This window comes from Mycteria americana, chromosome 9 (genome assembly GCF_035582795.1).
Source record: "Mycteria americana isolate JAX WOST 10 ecotype Jacksonville Zoo and Gardens chromosome 9, USCA_MyAme_1.0, whole genome shotgun sequence".
NCBI lineage: Eukaryota > Metazoa > Chordata > Aves > Ciconiiformes > Ciconiidae > Mycteria > Mycteria americana.
Genome location: NC_134373.1, coordinates 15,308,762 through 15,326,918, shown reverse-complemented (window position 1 = coordinate 15,326,918; position 18,157 = coordinate 15,308,762). Strand labels below are relative to the sequence as shown.

Here is an 18,157-nt window from a genome sequence, read left to right as displayed (position 1 = left end):
TATGCACAGGGTATGAGTGGAGTGGGAAGGAAACTACTGAAAAGGAGAACTGAGGGTACTGTGGGTGGTAGCAAGTGTGAATCTGCGTGCCTAGTACCACCTCACACGTGATTCTGTCCCAGCTGGATCGATGCTTGTTTGTTTCCACTTCAGGTTCCTTAGAGACCCCGTTACAAAGCCCCAGCAATGAAGAAGCTTGCGAGTCCAAGAGCTGCTCAGTTTCTTCTTGCAGTTTTGTCTGAATGCTCACCAGCAGTCCACTTAAACATTTCTTTGTGCCTTAAATGAGGACTGCCCAACAGACTGGATTTTTACAACCCATCAGCTTTTCCAGGACTTCAAAAGCATCCAGAAAGGGGTGGGAAGGTGGGGAGAAGAGGTCGATGCAGTTTGCTGGAGTGGTCTGCTGAATACATTTAGCAGGCAAGGTGCCTGCTAAAGTAGGAGTGGGCTGCAGGAATGCCTTGTGCTGCGGTAGGAATTGGGAGCAGTTTGAGCTCTTCCTCATCTGGCTTTCCACCCCTCTGCCTAGCTTCTCCATGTGTGGCTTGGAGTATCCAGTGTTACTGTGGGTTCTCTGTTCAACAAAGATGCTCATTCTATCAGGAAGTGGTTTTTGTGTTGTTACTGGCCTGTTTTATTGTGTGTTCCATAGGAGGCTTGCCAATGGAATTGGACTAAGCTTTTCATTTAGCATTAAAGCAGTATTTTAAGGTAAGATGATTCATATTATGGAATTACTATAATTCATATTATGAAAGCGAACATTTATTGATGCTTACCCACAATATAGTAACTAAGATTTTACTTTCATTTCTAAGGATAAACTGTCTTATTTCAGATACCATGGCACAGTAAATTTGTCCTTCTGCATGACTGATTAGAATAAGTGCATTTGACAAGCACGGTTCTAGTAAGTAATTCAGTCTTTGATATTAGTATCTACATTTTTATAGTGCCATTTTAAACGGACTCTCCAAAATTAGCTCGTCTTCTGTAAAGTCCATGTAGGTGAAAGTACTCAGTTTCAAGGTAAACAGAAAGGAAATGATCAGTCTTGCATTTTACAGTACTCCTTCCATTTGTTTTTTCACTTGGATAGAGGAAGAATAAAAACAGAGGGCATTTGTTATCTTGCAAAACTCAGAAGCTATTTCACATGAAAACATAATGAGTGTGACAGGCTACAAATAGCATTGAACATGAATCTTTTACAGAAGAAAGGAGGAATGTCCTTTGGTATATTTACTTCAATCAACCCTAATAAGGCTTGTTTTATGTGTTTTATGCATCTGCCATCATAATTATAAATCCTTGACATTTTAGCACTAGCATTTATATCTGCCGGGGAAGCTACCCAGAGTCAACCCTCAAGGAATGTCTGTATTGTTACTATGGATCTCCATAACAGCTCTCAAGTAGTTACTAAGTGGCTTAAAAAATTACATCTCAGTCGTGCTTGAAGGGCTCATCAAACTTTGCCACAAATATCAATGTTAAGTACCCAATCAGCTGCATTGTTTGAAGTACAGTCACGTGTGCCCACGGAGGAATAGGTTGGACAGGAAGAAGTATATGAGGTCTCGTCAATCAGGTAGATTTTTTTTGCCATGACCTTTCAAAAAAAAGAAAAAACCAAGTCCAAAACCTGCCAGTTCAGCTACAGGGGAATAACAGGAAGATAAGGATATCTTTTGATTTGATCACACGCACAAAAACAACAGCTAGACTTTCTGAAAGGCATGCACAAAGGGGTTTTCTCAAGCATAATTTCTTAATACAGTTTTTTTTTTTTTACCTTTGTATAATAGTTGAGGACCTTCCCAAAAGAGCAATTTAAAACAAAAAACCAAGCAAAAACCAACAAAAGCCACAAGAGCAGGCTGTTTCTCACAGCAGGCTGTTAAGAAACTCTTAGAGATCTGGAAACTCAGGTTCATTAGTTACCCGAATTCAGTGACAAGACTGAGCGCTAAATGCAAGACTTGCAGTAACAAAGCAGTCCAGAAGTTTTGATCTCCCAGAAGTAATGGAGAGTTCAAACCCCTTCCCATGGCTGTGATGTCAGTAACCACAAATCTAGTATATCCAGGGAAGCGCAGTCGGTGTAGCTCTTCAGCAGACAAAAACCCCGTTGGGTAACTAGCAGTGCCACAGCACAGGCGCAGCAGGAGGGCTGGGGAACCCTCTGGAGCTCCAGAGGGTTAACATGCAGTCCTTCCTTTGTGTATGGCTGTCTCTAATTAATTCCCTTTTAGGTGTAGTAAGTGATGGGCAAGAAGGAGAACTCCAACTTTCTTGGGAAGTAGATCTGCTGATTAAAAACATGAAGACTGGAAACAATTGGTATCTCACTGTTTGGACAAACTTCTACAGTTTAGTCATAATTTGAAAATCTCAGCTTAATTTATGGAGAAAACTATTATTTAAAGTATCACCTCTTGCCATGGTGCCCGCTTATGGTGAAATACAAACATTTGAAGCATTTGGCAGTACTGAGGACCTCCAGTGGCCCTGTGCATTTAAACCAAAATAAATCCTGCAGGGCTCTACCAGTCCTAGCCTCATATTCCACCCTTGGTTCTTCATTTTGTCCCCTGCTCTGTCCCTTAGGTTGTGCCAAAACAACTGCACTGTCACTTCGGTAAGGATCCCTCCCTGCCACTGGCACACTCCTTTCAGTTCCCCCAGAAAGAGGTGGGACTTTGGCTGGGTCTGGTCTCTCTTTTTTAGGCATGCTGTTTCTCTTCGTATTTTCCTTGTATCCTTGAAAAGTTTTGAGGGCAGAGGCTACCAGTGTTTGTACTGGGTGCAGTAGGATTCTGTTCTTGGCTACTTTTAGACGGTAGCAAAAGAGATCTGAATAATAAGGATAGGAAAAGTGTCAAGTGGTCTTTGGGAAGATACTTTGGTGTATGTAGTTTTGGCATGTAGGTAAACAAGATGAGCTAATCACCATAGCTTTCATGTAATGTATCTGTAATTTGTTTTCTTATGTAGGTGTGAAGGAAGGCTGCCATATGGTGTGTATATTGGTATTTTTCCTTGACAGCCTTTATTTTAAGTTAAAGGAATTCCAAGGCAAACTATTATGCAAGAATACCATTTCGAATACTTATCAGTATATACCAGAAGAATACCTTGAAAGAACATTGAAGAAAGGCTGTAGAGCTCCAGGAAGGTTTTAAATTGAAAAATTAAATGATACTCTCATCCATTTTTGAGGTACCCTAATTACCTTAGTTCTGTCTATGTTGCACTGTTACCAGTCTTTCATCTTTTAACCATTTGAACAGGAGTCTTTCATAAGTAATATATAAAGTCTGATTTTACATTAATGAGTTTAAGGAGTTCTGAGACAACTTCTACAGTGGCTTTATGAAGTTTTTTTGTTCAACATATGGTACACTTTACTCTTGGTCTTCTTGCCTCGATCTAAAGTGTTCTTGTCCCCTTGTGGGCATAAGTTAAAAGTATAACCCGTGCCCGTAGAAGAGTTTCTGTTAGGAAGATGAACTCCTTGAGAGAACTGCAGAAACGTTGTTCCTGATGTTGTATTGAGACTTCATGACACGCATGTGCACAGCACTCTAATGTGCTGTCATGGGAGTGGGGGCACAAACGTCGGTCCATCTTCATTAAAGGAGACAGATATATCACTACTGCAAGATTATAGACAATGGTGGTCTAAGGAGATGTTAATTCAGTGATGGGTTGACAGAAATTTGCTTTGTGTGGTTCACAGAGCTGAAGCAGGTGGAGGATGGACAGTTGCTTTTCTTCCTGGTTTAGTTCCCTGAACTGGCTTACCATGGATCTAGCAAGTTGTAGCACTTCTGAGAAGGAGCAATAGAAACTACTGGTTGGGAAAGGAGGAAAGTCAGGCCATAGCAGCCTCAAAGTAGATGTCAGATTTTGAACTTAAGATGGCCTGGTGCAAACGGCTGGCTAAAAAGGTAATTTTGCCTTTATCTTGTGTTGGTGCTGGTGCTCGAGTGTCTCAGATGGCTGGAGGAAAGAACTGACCTGGCCAATCACGTAACTGTGCCGAAAGAAAGGGGGGGGGGGGGGGGAGAGGAAAAGATCCCCTTTCCCTTTTTGCATTGGTCATATGTAGGCTGCTGTCAACGCAGCCTTTCTCCATCTGTGTCTGGTTGTTTGCAGGTGCAAGCACCTGGGAAGAATTGAAGTTGTTCTGATCTTTTTTATTTTTTTTTAAGTTTTATTTTGAACTTTGCTGTATTCTGGTATCGGTGTGTTACATATAGAAACACTGTGTGTCTTTCCACCTCTTTGTTACGTATATGTAGGGATAAATACAAGGTTAATCTTACAGATCCCAAATTGAGGGATCAGAGAGCAAGGTAATGTGATGCTGTGGTGAACTTCATTTTCTGCTGTAGCTTGAGCCATTGCTTCTCCTTACATCACAGTTCGATGAAATAGTCGCCGAGCTATTCATTCACCCCTCCTGACAGCTCTTTGTTGAGATGTTTTATTTGAAAAGTCTTTATTAATTGACCCCAAAAAAGGAGATTTTTTTTTTTGTCGCATCATTTTATAAGTAACTAATAATCACTCCTACAGGAGCACTGGCTGTCAGAAATATAGATACGGTTAAAAAAACCACAGGCTTTTCTCTTAAATGAGCATTTGAATCATGGAGAGGGAGCATCTGAACAGGAAACAAACATGTCTTGAAGAAACCAACAATTTTACTATCTTTTGTTGTCCGTAGTGAGAGAAGAATGTAAATAAAGTTTTGAATGTGAAAAAATTAAGAGGAAAAAATTCCATCCAACTTGAATAAAGAATTTAATACAAGTTGAGCATGTAATTCCTTTTTGTGCTTTTTGAATATATCATTACAGCTGTTGAAAATTGCATCTTTTCCATCAGGTATTGATGCTAGCCTATGACTGAGAACTTCACTTAGTGATTTTATCCTGACAGTAATTGAAAGCTGATTAATTTAATTGCAAGCAAGCTTTTATTTTGCCATTTCTTCCTTAGTACCTTGTGTACATGCCTGGTGTTTGGGGTCAGAAAGGAAATAGTGGTGTCTATTTTCTAATTCAGTACAGAAAAGGCAGTAAAATATACAGTTTTTAACCTTATTAACAGTAATCTAGTTGTCAAAAGTGTAGTTTGAGGAGAGAAATAATTACGAAACCTTTTATTTAAAATGGTGTATAGGCCAATGGAACGTCAGCTGTTTCCGGTTTAACAGACAAATGCCTTAAAGCAAGATCTGTAAAGTTCTGCTATTTGTTCAAAGGTGGGGATGTTTTTCTTTGAAATTCTGAAACTCCACGGAATTGTTTATATTTCATTGAGCTTAATTAGCAAGCACTAAAACAAAACTGTTGCAATTTTAATTTGGAAGGACTTCTTTTTACTGTTTCTCACGTGTATGGTGTATAATCCTAGTACACAGTTAAGCGTGGCTGCAGTGTACGGGTATGAGCTGTGCGCTCGAACACGGTTCTGCAGCTGCAGCTTGGGCTTACGAAGTAGAGTGCAACTAGTTTTGGAAGGAATTGAGAGCCCCTGGAAAATGCAACGTTTCACATGGGAACAGAGATGGGGGAACACTTTGTCTTGTGGGGATTTTTAAATGCAACATTGATTGCATCAGTTTTCTGTATCTTAGTGGCCAGCGGTTCCCTGGGGTAACATGTGCTGCTGCTTTGTACTCAGTGCCTTTCACTCAGTAACAGCATTGTCCACCATTGATGTTTACCCACCTTTTTGTATATGCGGGTTGATCTTAATCAAATGTGTGCGCGTGGCTCTGTGTGTTTGGGAATGTAGTCACTTAATTTTTACATCATTGTGTTTTAATTTTCTGCAAGCTTTCCAACTGAATTATCAGTAAAATATTGAAAGAGCTGTACCACAGGACACCATACAAAGGTAAAATTTGCCTGTGTTGCCTTGTAATGAATTTTCCACTTATGATCAACAAAAATGCTAATAAAATAGCACTGTTCATTATTGCTGCCTTATGTTGTGACTACATCAATATAAATAGGCAGGAGTTTAGTAATCAAAAATGACAGATAAGTGCTAAGTTTTGATAATTTATTGATTGTCTAGGTAACAGGTAGGTTGTCAGTAGAGATTATAACAATACTGGGGTTAGAACCATTTTGCCTGTATAGAAGTAGATATCTTTTACAGGAAATATTCATGTTCTTTAAATACCTTTAAAAGAACAGAGATGCTTAAGTACAGCAAGTGTACAAAACCACAACAGACTACTAGCATAACTTCTACAGTTTGCAAATGTCTAGAGTAATATTTTGATGTGTTTAAAAAAAAAAAAAATCAGCTGACCTTCTGAACTCTCGATATTTATAAATATTGAACTGGTGAAGAAAAATCTAGTGTTGCAAACAATGTTGTTGTTTTCATGATATGTTTGTGGGGGATTTCTTAATGTATCCTGAAGTTCTTTTCCATCAGAAGAGATTTGCAGTCTGTTCCAATTAAAGAATTTTCCATACTGGAAATGAGTAGTCAATTACTACAATTATTTTTGAATAGTTAATTTATATAACCTTAATTGTATTCATTCCCTTTGAAAGGCTGAAGCTGATATTTATAATGCATTGATTGATTAGCAGTGTATTTATAATGTTAGAATTGCTACTGATAAGATGCTCCTGCAACTGCAGTCCTGAGGAGTTCTCTCCTGAATAAACACTTTAGAAGACAAATGGCTGTTTATTTCGTTGGTGAGGAAAGGCATTGCATCTTTGCTACCTCCACAGGCAGTACTCCTGTGGAGTAGTATCTCCTGCTAGTATCTCCTTTCCACACTCTCTAAAAAATGGGAGTTTAACTCTAGATCATGTTACTTAATTAATGGTGTGTTCCATACTGTAAAGAAATACATTTTCCTTGGTTTTTTAATCTGTCAAAATAGTGCCTAGACGTAGACTAGGGAACTGCAGGCTTTTCACTGAAGTCACTGGAGGAATGACAGCTGTAAGAAACTTCCCAGCTTTCAGATGAGTGTGAGGCCTATGTGGTTTAGCTCTGAGAAATCTTGTGGCCATTTGCCAGGCTGTATCGCAGGTGTTTGCCTGCTGTCGGCTTGCACCTGTGCCCTGCCCGCTCCAGCTCGGAGTATGGAAATGGAGCGCTGGTGTGGATAAGGTGGGAACTGGGAATGGGCTGGTGGCGGACGTGGCTTTTTCTCCTGACTCTGCTGCAGGAGTTGGGAGGAGAGGAGCTGACGTGAGTGTCCCCATCTGCTGAACCTTCTCGATAGGTGAATGAAAGTGGAATTGATACAATCTTCAAGCCATTTGCAATCCTTCTGTATAAATAAGCAGGTGAAGACCTGGGGGTGTTATCCACTTTCAGACACTGTGATTTCTGTATGTCATTTTGCCTGAACCAGACTCATTTCTGACCAGCTATCAAGGCTGTTGTTTGACTTGTAACCTGTTGGTTCTTGGGAGGTGTCACCCAACGCTATGGCAGATGCTTTAGGGGTCCTCGGTGGAGCAGTGACACAACAAAATTATTGTTACAATCAAAACTTTGTTTTTAACCTGGACCCTCTGCAGATCAGGTCCCCTTACAAAACTAACACCCAAACCCCTCTGCAGATCAGGTCGTTCACTGATGCCCTAGACCCCCTGCAGATGGGGTCATCTGAACGCATCAGCCATAACGCGAGCTCAAGGCACACACACCGAACTCCCTGAGCCCTCGGAGGGAGCAGCTGACCTCCCGGGCCAGCGGCCCCGTGGCAGCAGGGCCAGCCACATCCCTGCCGGGCCTTGCCACTGCGTGGTTGCACAGGCAGGGCCCTCCCGCTCTCGGTGTCCTTCTTCTCCCCGGTTGGCCTGGACACCCAGGACCCCTTGAAAAGGAGCAGTGGGTACGTGACCAGCTGACCACGGGCCAGGGCCACCGGCCCTGGCAGATGGCGCGCTGGGGGCAGGGGCAGAAGCACGGGTCCCAGGAAGCCAGCGGAATTATTGTGGTGTAGTTGTAATGCAGTTTGCCTTTCTGGGCTTGACTGGTAGGTAAGCTACCGTATCTTACAGGTATCAAAGTCTGTCCATGGCCTTATTTATCTGTTAAAGTAATTTTCTATTATCGTTTCTGCTAAAGTTTAATTCGAACTTCAGGGGAATAAGGGAAACATATAGTGCTTAGAAACCTAAGTATGCGAGAATACCATAATGTATGTGAGCCTGCAGGAGTGGCAGCGCAGGGCCAGACTGCTGCTCTGGTCTCTGCTGGTGACCAGTGGAAAACACTTGAAGAAAGCACATAGAAATAGAGGAATTATAACATCAGTGTTCTCCTGGTTTACCTTTCTGGTTTTTACTGCTCTGTGTTTTGGGGGCTTTTGCGTCTGAGGTAGTGCTTGCATGTTTCCATTTAACAGTTCTTGCTGGTCTTTTCCATCAGTTTGTCTAATTTTTTGAGCCAATCCCTATTTTTGGTCTCTGCAACATCCTGGGACAGTAAGTGTGGAGTATTACAATGCAATATAGCATTTGATATCCTAGGGTGTGAAACCATGGGGAAACTCAGCTTGGTCCAGCTGAGAAGTTCACTTGTTTATTCCCATCAAATCACAGCTGAGCTGCATTTACTCTATTCTACATTGCAAATGCTCAAATTAACTTTGTAGCCTACTATTATCTAAAGTGCTTTCAGTGCTGTGGTCCTATACAATCTCAAATTTCCTTTTCATTAGTAACATCCTCTTTCTTAAAAATTAAGTTTCCACAGCAAAAGTGAGATTGAGAAAGCAAACTTTTTGGTGGGCAACAGTTGTGGAACTTCTTGAATCATGGTGGGCTTCCATAATAACACGAACATGAGTAGTCATTTTAGAAACAAACAAAAGACACCATAGGTTTTTTTTCTTGGTACTGGAGACAATTGCTATGGTCTGTTGATGTCTGGCTTTAAGGCAGCCTTTTTGGCTGTATGTAGTTGTGGGGCATAGCGATGGCTTGGTGATGAATGCAGTGTGAACACCTGGGTAGTTTTCCTGCAATGCAGGAATAAGGTACAAAGCGAGTTGTCTTTGTTACTGGAATTAATCTTTCCTATATGCTTTGGGCAAATAAAAAGCAAATTGTGTGTTGTAAGAGCTATTTGTGTGGCCACGAAAAGGAAACAGGCTCCATATGGAAAAGGAAAGCAAGTTTTCTACCTAATTATTTAAGGGGTTTTGTATGTCTCTGAAATATGCATCGGTAAATATGAGCTGACATGTTTCTACCAACCAAATTATAAACGAGTGGAAGACCTGAAAATGTCAGTTTCTTCCTGAGAAGCACTTCAGGATTTTTCTTTTCATTTTTCTTTTCCCTCTCATACATTCATTTCCTCCCTTAGGCAAATGAGTTCCTTTCAATGTTTGTCTCTTTGTTTCAGTATACTACCTATCATAGGATATAATTTCTGACACGTCTTGGAAGTGTCAGAGGAGATTTGCTGTACTAATATTTTTATATAGGGAGTGTGTATGCATACCGTAGAATAACACAGAGAGAAAGTAGCAAATCAATCCTTTAAACTTGTTTCTGTGTGTATTTTGACAGTGCCTAACCAGTTGTGTATGTTGTGGTCTTTTTCAAGATTAGCTAAGAAAAACTTTAGGATAGTCCTAGGGAGTTCAAGAAAAGTGAAATAAATGAACTCCTTAAGATGAAGATACCTTGTACAATGCTTATTAGGCAAGACGTTTGCCATCGTATGGCACGAGAACGATGCCACATCAGGTAGCGGGGCAGGAAGAGTGCTTGAACGGCTGCTGTTACCTCCTGTCCTCTTGGAGAGGGCTCTGGAGTGTCAAGTGTCCCCTTGGTTGAGAACAGCAAGTCTTCTAATTTGTTTAGATTCAGTGGGAATTAATCATTTTTTGGTTTGTTTTCCCAGAACTGTAACACAGTTTACACCTAGCCATATGTATCTGAGTCACTTCTTGATGAAGCTGTATACACATTATCTGATCACTTTGTATTAGTAGGGACCAAAAGGAAGATCCTTGTGAAAGGCCAGGTTAGCTGAGGCAAAAAATTATTTTTCTGGTGTTTTTTATCATTTTCATGTCAACATTAACGTGAGTTTGGACAGCAGACTTTGCAATCTGTGGTTGCTTAATCTTGACCTTCCTGTGCACCTGAAGTTGTGGAAGAGTCAGTGACCGAGGGACAGTTTCAGAAACAATGTATCTGGTATAAGCTTGCAGGAGAGCATGGGAGGAGATGGTAGGTATATGGTGGGTAAGAGACGTGTCTGTGCACGTGTACCTGGCTGGACCAAGAAACTTTCATCCTTACGGAGGCATAGGTTGGGCAATTAGGGGAACTCTGCTCTCTGTCACTGTGCCAGATGTATCTTGTCCTTGGAATGTAATTATTATGTACTTACAAATAAAACATGTATCTGCTCACTCCGTACAGCTTCCGTGGTTGTGTTACCTTTGTGCAGTGTGTCAGTCAGTAGCAGTAAAACTTTTTAAAATAATAACACCCTCCACCCCCAAGAATTAAATGCTGTTCTGTGTTTTTAAGCATGTTCAGCCCTAAATGTTTTGGAACAACGTAAAATGCTCACTGATGATAGAATGCTAACTCAGAAAAGCGTGTTGGCACGGGGCAGCGCTGAAGCATATATTTGTCATATTGAAGTCAATGTATTTAAATACAAGTGTATGTGCTTTTCTGAATCTGTATGTTTATTGTTAGCTGTTCTGAAATAAGATGGTTATTTTTGTAGTCCCAATGAAGGGTAAGTTTTGCTTTAAAAAAAAAATAGTGACGTTTGGGAATACTTCAAATATACCAACCGTATTATCTTTTGTTTTGATAGCTGATTGCTGTTTATGATGAGCAAGAAACTCACCATAAGACTGATGGCACCAATGGCAATTTGACAGACAGAAATAGCCCAGACTCTTTTGAGACAGAGGTAGCGGCTCAGCTGGCTGCCTTTCAGCCGATTGGTGGTGAGATTGAAGTGACTCCTTCTGCCCTAAAACTGGGTATGTATATCCTGCATGGTTATTTTTTAATTTTTTGACCAATATATAGTACTTCCTTATTTCTTTTTTCTTTTCTGAGTATGTCTGTAGCCTGATTTTATGTGTTTAAAGAATTTTTTTAGCACCCTGTTGTTTGCCTTGCGATTCAGTGAACACAATTGTAATGACAAAAGTTGGGCTTTTGAACAATTGATGCCGAAGACTGCAACTGAGCATGGCAAATTTGGCAAACACCTGAGCCTTGTATCCTGCTGTATGTTACGCCCATCCATACAGCTGGTGTCTCTTTTTTCTCCTTTCCTTGACTGGGTAGGTTGCTGACAATCCTTCATTGTAATCTTCTGAGAGTGGAAGAGATGAAACCTATGCAAAGTATTTTCAAATAACAAAGTCACTGAAAAAAACCCTCAGCATTTTTGTTGAGAAACCTGGGTTCAATGAGTGTAAAACGGCTGTGTGCAAATACTTTTACTGATTATCTGAGCTAGTGCCCTGTTTTGGGGGTGGGAGGTAGAAAGAAGGAGATGCTGGTTGTAAATGGTTCAGCTCTTTGCCTTTGAAGAAGTTGCACAGCAGAGTCTATTTGCCTATCTGACTTTCAGGTGAGCAAACTGTGATTAGGAGAGGCTTCTGCTTAATTCCCTTTTATATCAGATGGTATATGAAGTGCTGCAGCTCTGGTCCCCTGTGTTGTTTCAGCGTGCCTGGAAGGCCAAGAGTTCAGACAGTGGTTTCCAATTATAAAGAGCTAGAGTCTTGTACGTTGAACACAAAGCAGTTTGAAATACTTTCTTGGATTGAGAGCAGGCTAAGCTGTCACCTAGATAGTAGATATAGAAGCTTTCAAAAACAAATTGAAGGTGAATCCTCTTACTTGCTGCCTGTAAAGCAGTCATACACTGACAGTATTTAGTAAGTGAATAATGCTCAGGAGAGGCTTCTCTGCATTCCACCAGAGCTCATCATCCAATTCACCCTGTATTCTTGAGTACTGCTGATAGTCTCCTAACGGTGTGCAATAAAATTTCTGAGTGTAAGCAGGTGGGGTAAGGATAGAAATACTATCTCTAGGTATGCCACTTTCATGGAGTAGTCAGATTACAACTTCAGAAATTGAATGTTCACTTGTCTGTTTATTTTAATTGCATTTTTAAAGGAAAAGGCTGATTAACAAAAACAACAAACTAAAATAAAATTTCTAATGAAGCTCACTGGATGAGCCTGTGTAACATAACTTCTAACGGAAGTCTGTGCTCATTTTTGTGCCTGATGTAGAAAACACTGAAATTCGAGCTGCATGAAAATTTTTAGATTCAAATTTCTGTGTTAATGGATCACTTCTGTTTTTTCTATATTCTAGAATATAGAAAAATCTCTTTCTATATTTAATGACACACAGGAATTTCTCATACCTAAAGATCTTGGGAAAAGACTTTTTCTTGCCATAGCTTGTATGTGTTTGAGCTGTGGTTTTTTTTAAGCATGATGTATGGAAAAGTTTGTGGCTAAAGGTCCAGTGGTTGAATGGTTTGCCACTTCATTTATTGCATATTTTTAAATAACACTGTGTAAACACGTTTTAGAAAGTAGAGATTGTTCTCCATATACCTCTGAGCCCTATTTAAAAATAAAAAAAATCATTGAAAGTGGTTTGTCTAGCGTACTGTTGTACGTAAGTTGAGGGTTAGGGAGAAGAGTGTTTCAGCCTCTCACAATTTTATGTAAAACAGTTAAAGGCTTGAGCTCACCAGTAAGCTACAAGGTAGTTCAGTTTTCATAGCGTTTATGGAATCCTTCTTTTATAGAGTGTAAAAGAGATGAAATATAACATGAGAAGAGCAGCCAATTAGGGTTCTATTTAGTTTTCAGTGCAATACTAATATATATTTGAAGCTTAAATGGGTGCTTCTTAAAATAGAGAACATAAATATAATGTTTGTCTCAATGGTTCTCTTTCAGATTATTTTATTTTACAAGGTAAATGAAAGATTTTCTACCTGTCAGTCCTATAAACTCAGTCTGCACTCTGAAATTTAATTGTTTTCTCTTCTGGATTTTAAATCACGGATTACAGTTCTTTAGACTTAATTTTTGCCTTTATGTTTCCTGTACAAGTCCCCAGACAAACTTAAATTATGTCCCTATTTCCACTAGAGGCAAATTGAAAAGTAAATGAAGAAGTAGAAAGACAATTTGGTTGCATCAATATCATTGGTGCATGAACCACAGTAGTATGGCTCCCTGTCTGATTATTGAATTGACTCACACTTGCTAGCAGAAATAAATAATAATAATTTTAAAAGGGTGTTCTTACTTTGGGAGCAAGAACTTGATTAAATATATACGTAGTGAGCAAGTGTTACTTTCCATGGTAGAGCTGTGTTTCAAGAGCTGTCGTGCTTACCTTTTAGAGTAGTTTTGCAGAGTGCCTTTAGGGATGAAATGCGGGGAATCCATTGTTATATAAATTGTCAGATTGTGGAACAATTTTGCCTGTTAATTTCTGTTGGCTGTTTTGTATTCTATGAAACCAGATCCACAGTTTTATGTAAAAAAAATGTCCACTTAGTGATCTGCTCAGAGAATACTTAGAGCTTGATGCTTAATAAGTACGTGAAACTAAACACTGCTGTTCTCAAACATGAGAGAATTGGCACTGATTTTGGAAAAGGCACTTGAGATACTGCCTTCAGAATTTTTTCTTTTTTATAAATTGTGTATTTGATCCAGTTAAGTTAATCTTATGTTATACCTAGTCTTAAAACCTTCACTGGCTAGATAGAGATGGTGATGATGGGGGAAATTTTTTTTTTTTTTTTTTATTGTGTGGTTACTTCTTTGACGGTTTTTGTGGTTGATACTCTTGACAATACTGATGAGCTTGACTCTGAAATCATAGTTTTTCATTATGTAGTTAGTTACCCTTATTTTGCCCTTTGTCACCTGTAACTTTGAAAGTGAGCCAGAATAGAAGCAATCTTATATTTGACTTGAAAGCTACAAGTACCTTATGTCTTACATTGCTTCCACATACTGGCAAAATTTTGGGGCAAAAAAGTAAGTTTATTTTACTTACTATCAAATTACTTTCTTAATACTTGACACATATCTTCTTAAAACAGTTCAGGAAATTATTCAGCTATTTTTTTTCTTTTCCCTGAAATTAATGCATCTCTACTTTTAAAGCTAACTCAGTGTTCTCAAACCGGTGAAATTGTGGGCTCTTATGTTTAATTTAAGAAAAATGCAGGAAGACACTTAACTGTTTATGGACACAGTATCTGCTGTGTCCATAAAATAAGGTGAGATGGAAACATGCTTGAGGGCCTCCCCCCTCTCCCCGCAGAGCTGGATTATCAGGTGTTGTTGCCGAAAGTGTCTGAATTTGGACTGCAAAGTGAGCAATACCTGCTAGCTTCTGACAGCTGAAAAGGCTTTACTGAAGTTTCTGATACTCAGGGCTGAAATTACTGAGGGAAGCATAGTCATTCAGTTCTGTTAGGTACATTGGTCTCAATTTGGTAGTGGGTTTTGCATCCTGGTGTTTTCCTGTTAAGCATGATTACTGAAACGGTGACATGATGAAGTAGTTGTTTCTCCACAGTTTACTTTTTCTGTGCTCAGGAGATGTAATACCTATTGAAACTTACCATCATTCATTCGGATGTAGATGAAAACCTAATGATGATGTCACATGTACTTTTGCTCACCCGATGACTATAGTTGTTTGAGAAGTACCAGTGCTGTCTTCGTTCTTGTTTGGATGCATTGGACAAGTAATGCTGCATCTCTGTAGAAACCTGAGGAGGGAGAAGGGGCATTGCTTGTTTTGTTTCCATTCAGTGTAGATTTTCCAAGTATCTTGCCTTTTGTGGTTTGGTGAGCAGAAGAGTACCGAAAGTAGATTCTGCAGAGGGGCCTTGGGTTCAGTTATACGTCCGGTTCCCTTTACGTTTTTCATCCATAATTCAAGTATAGTGCAAAAGAATATCAAGGCTGGCAGGGTTCTTTTAACTGTACTCAGTTTCTCCTATCAAAATCAAAAAGAACTTTTTCTTTTAATTCTGAAAATCTTGTTGTACATGTTTCAGTTGACAATGAAATAAATACAGATCTGTTGTAAAAAAAAAATCCCCATTTGACAGAAAATGTGATTGGGTAAAGAATACATTTCATGCTACAATACAAATAGTAATAAAGCAGCTGTTAATATATATTACAAAATTTAGAGAAGCGCACAACCATTTAATGTATCCAATCAGCTGTTTGAAACAGCAAAGAAATAATGTACTGGTATTTCTGTGGGTAAGTAGAGAACACTGAGACACTGTTGCCGAACTGGCAGCAGAGAGAGCTTGTCTTGTGAGACTTTCTTGTGAGCAGAACTTCCTGGAGTACACTTGTGATGTGGACATCAGAACAATTTGCAAAGAATGATACGGGCAACTAAATGCGTTAATAGCTGATTTACATTTGAAAAACTGAATGGAGGTACTTCAACATCTCTAACCACTAATGCTGTCGTAAATTCTTCATTGCCATTTTTTACCTTGTTTCTTAGGTATAAAACTGTGGATAGACAGAACCTTACAATGAACAGCGAAATCACAGTATATTGAATACTTTTTAGCTGCATGACTTTAGCCCGTGGTAAATGTACGGTAACCTACACCCCAGTGAAAGGGTTTATTTTAAAATTCTGTGTCAGAGATCAACTTCTGGCTGTCTGACTCCTCAGCCCTTCTCCTGCCTGGCATTAAGGTTCCTGTATGTTAAGCGTCACTTTTGAACTTGTGTAGCCTTAGGAGACTAAACTTAGCTGTTTCACTGGAGCCAGACCATGACTGACAATTAGTTCTTTTCCTATTGTTTCCACAAGACCTTGATGCTCTCTGGGATTAAATGTCATCTCTAACAATGTTTCATTTCTGGTCTGAAAGACCAGAACCTCCTTTGGTTCTGAGCTTACTGTTGTGGTTTAACTCCAGCTGGCAACTAAGGACCACACAGCTGCTCGCCCACTCCCCCCCTGGTGGGATGGGGGAGAGAACCAGAAGAGTAAAAGTGAGAAAACTCGTGGGTTAAGATAGACAGTTTAATAGGGAAAGCAAAAGCTGCGCACACAAGAAAAGCAAAGCAAGGAATTCATTCATTCCTTCCCATCGGCCTGGAGGTGTTCAGCCATCTCCAGGAAAGCAGGGCTCCATCATGTGTAGCAGTGACTTGGAAAGACAAATGCCATCACTCTGAATGTCCCCCCCTTCCTCCTTCTTCCCTCAGCTTTCTATGCTGAGCATGATGTCATATGGTATGGAATAGCCCTTTGGGCAGTTGGGGTCAGCTGTCCCAGCCATGTCCCCTCCCAACTCGTCGTGCACCCCCAGCCTGCTCGCTGGTGGGGTGGGGTGAGAAGCAGAAAAGGCCTTGACTCTGTGTAAGCACTGCTCAGCAATAACAAAAACATCCCTGTGTTACCAACACTGTTTCCAGCACAAATCCACCACGTAGCTACTGTGAAGAAGATTAACATAGCTACCCATCCTAGCTACAGATTAACACCCAGATTAACATAGCTACCCATTAACATAGCTACCCATCCTAGCTACTGTGAAGATGATTAACTCTATTCCAATCAAAACCAGCACATTCTCCACCCCATATTTCACAGAATTACAGAATTGTATAGGTTGGAAAAGACCTTTAAGATCATCAAGTCCAACCGTAAACCTAACACTACCAAGACCACCACTATACCATGTCCCTAAGCACCTCATCCAAATGTCTTTTAAATACTTCCAGGGATGGTGACTCAACCACTTCCCTGGGCAGCCTCTTCCAATGCTTGATAACCCTTTCAGTGAAGTAAAATTTCCTAATATCCAGTCTAAACCTCCCCTGGTGCAACTTGAGGCCATTTCCTCTCGTCCTATCCCTTGTTACCTGGGAGAAGAGACCGACCCCCAACTCTCTACAACCTCCTTTCAGGTAGTTGTAGAGAGCGATAAGGTCTCCCCTGAGCCTCCTTTTCTCCAGGCTAAACAACCCCAGCTCCCTCAGCCGCTCCTCATCAGACTTCTGCTCCAGACCCTTCACCAGCTTCGTTGCCCTTCTCTGGACACGCTCCAGCACCTCAATGTCTCTCTTGTAGTGAGGGGCCCAAAACTGAACACAGTATTCGAGGTGCGGCCTCACCAGTGCCGAGTACAGGGGCACGATCACTTCCCTACTCCTGCTGGCCACACTGTTTCTGATACAAGCCAGGATGCCATTGGCTTTCTTGGCCACCTGGGCACACTGCTGGCTCATATTCAGGTGGCTGTCAACCAACACTCCCATTTCCTTCTCTGCCTGGGAGCTTTCCAGCCACTCTTCCCCAAGCCTGCAGCATTGCATGGGATTGTTGTGATCGAAGTGCAGGACCTTGCACTTGGCCTTTTTGAGCCTCATGCAATTGGCCCCAGCCCATTGATCCAGCCTGTCCAGGTCCCCCTGTAGAGCCTTCCTACCCTCAAGCAGATCAACACTCCTGCCCAACTTGGTGTTGTCTGCAAACTTACTGAGGGTGCACTCGATCCCTTCGTCCAGATCATTGATAAAGATATTAAACAGGACTGGCCCCAACACCGAGCCCTGGGGGACACCACTTGTGACCGGCTGCCAACTGGAGTAAACTCCATTCACCACCACTCTTTGGGCCTGGCCATCCAGCCAGTTCTTTACCCAGTGAAGAGTACACCCGTCCAAGCCATGAGCAGCCAGCTTCTCCAGGAGAATGCTGTGGGAAGCAGTGTCAAAGGCTTTACTGAAGTCTAGGTGGACAACATCCACAGCCTTCCCCTCATCCATTAGGCGGGTCACCTTGTTGTAGAAGGAGATCAGGTTGGTCAAGCAGGACGTGCCTTTCCTGAACCCATGCTGGCTGGGCTTGATCCCTTGGTTATCCTCTACATGCCATGTGATGGCACTCAGGATGTTCTGCTCCATCAGCTTTCCTGGTACCGAGGTCAGGCTGATAGGCCTATAGTTCCCCGGATCCTCCTTCCGCCCTTCTTGTAGATGGGTGTCACGTTTGCTAATCTCCAGTCAGCTGGGACCTTCCCAGTTAGCCAGGACTGCTGGTAAATGATG

The 18,157-nt window shown here is 40.9% G+C and overlaps 1 protein-coding gene across 3 annotated transcripts in view; it reads left to right on the top strand.

Moving 5' to 3' along the window:
* The window catches only part of PARD3B (par-3 family cell polarity regulator beta), a 443,287-nt gene that overhangs the window by 127,289 nt on the left and 297,841 nt on the right, over positions 1–18,157 (top strand). For all 3 annotated transcript variants that reach the window (XR_012777023.1, XM_075511456.1, XM_075511455.1), the window contains exon 3: positions 10,858–11,029. Coding sequence is in view for 2 of the 3 variants with exons in the window: in XM_075511456.1 (XP_075367571.1) it covers positions 10,858–11,029 (172 nt within the window). In the remaining variant the exon portion in view is untranslated. The remainder of the gene's footprint in view (positions 1–10,857; positions 11,030–18,157) is intronic.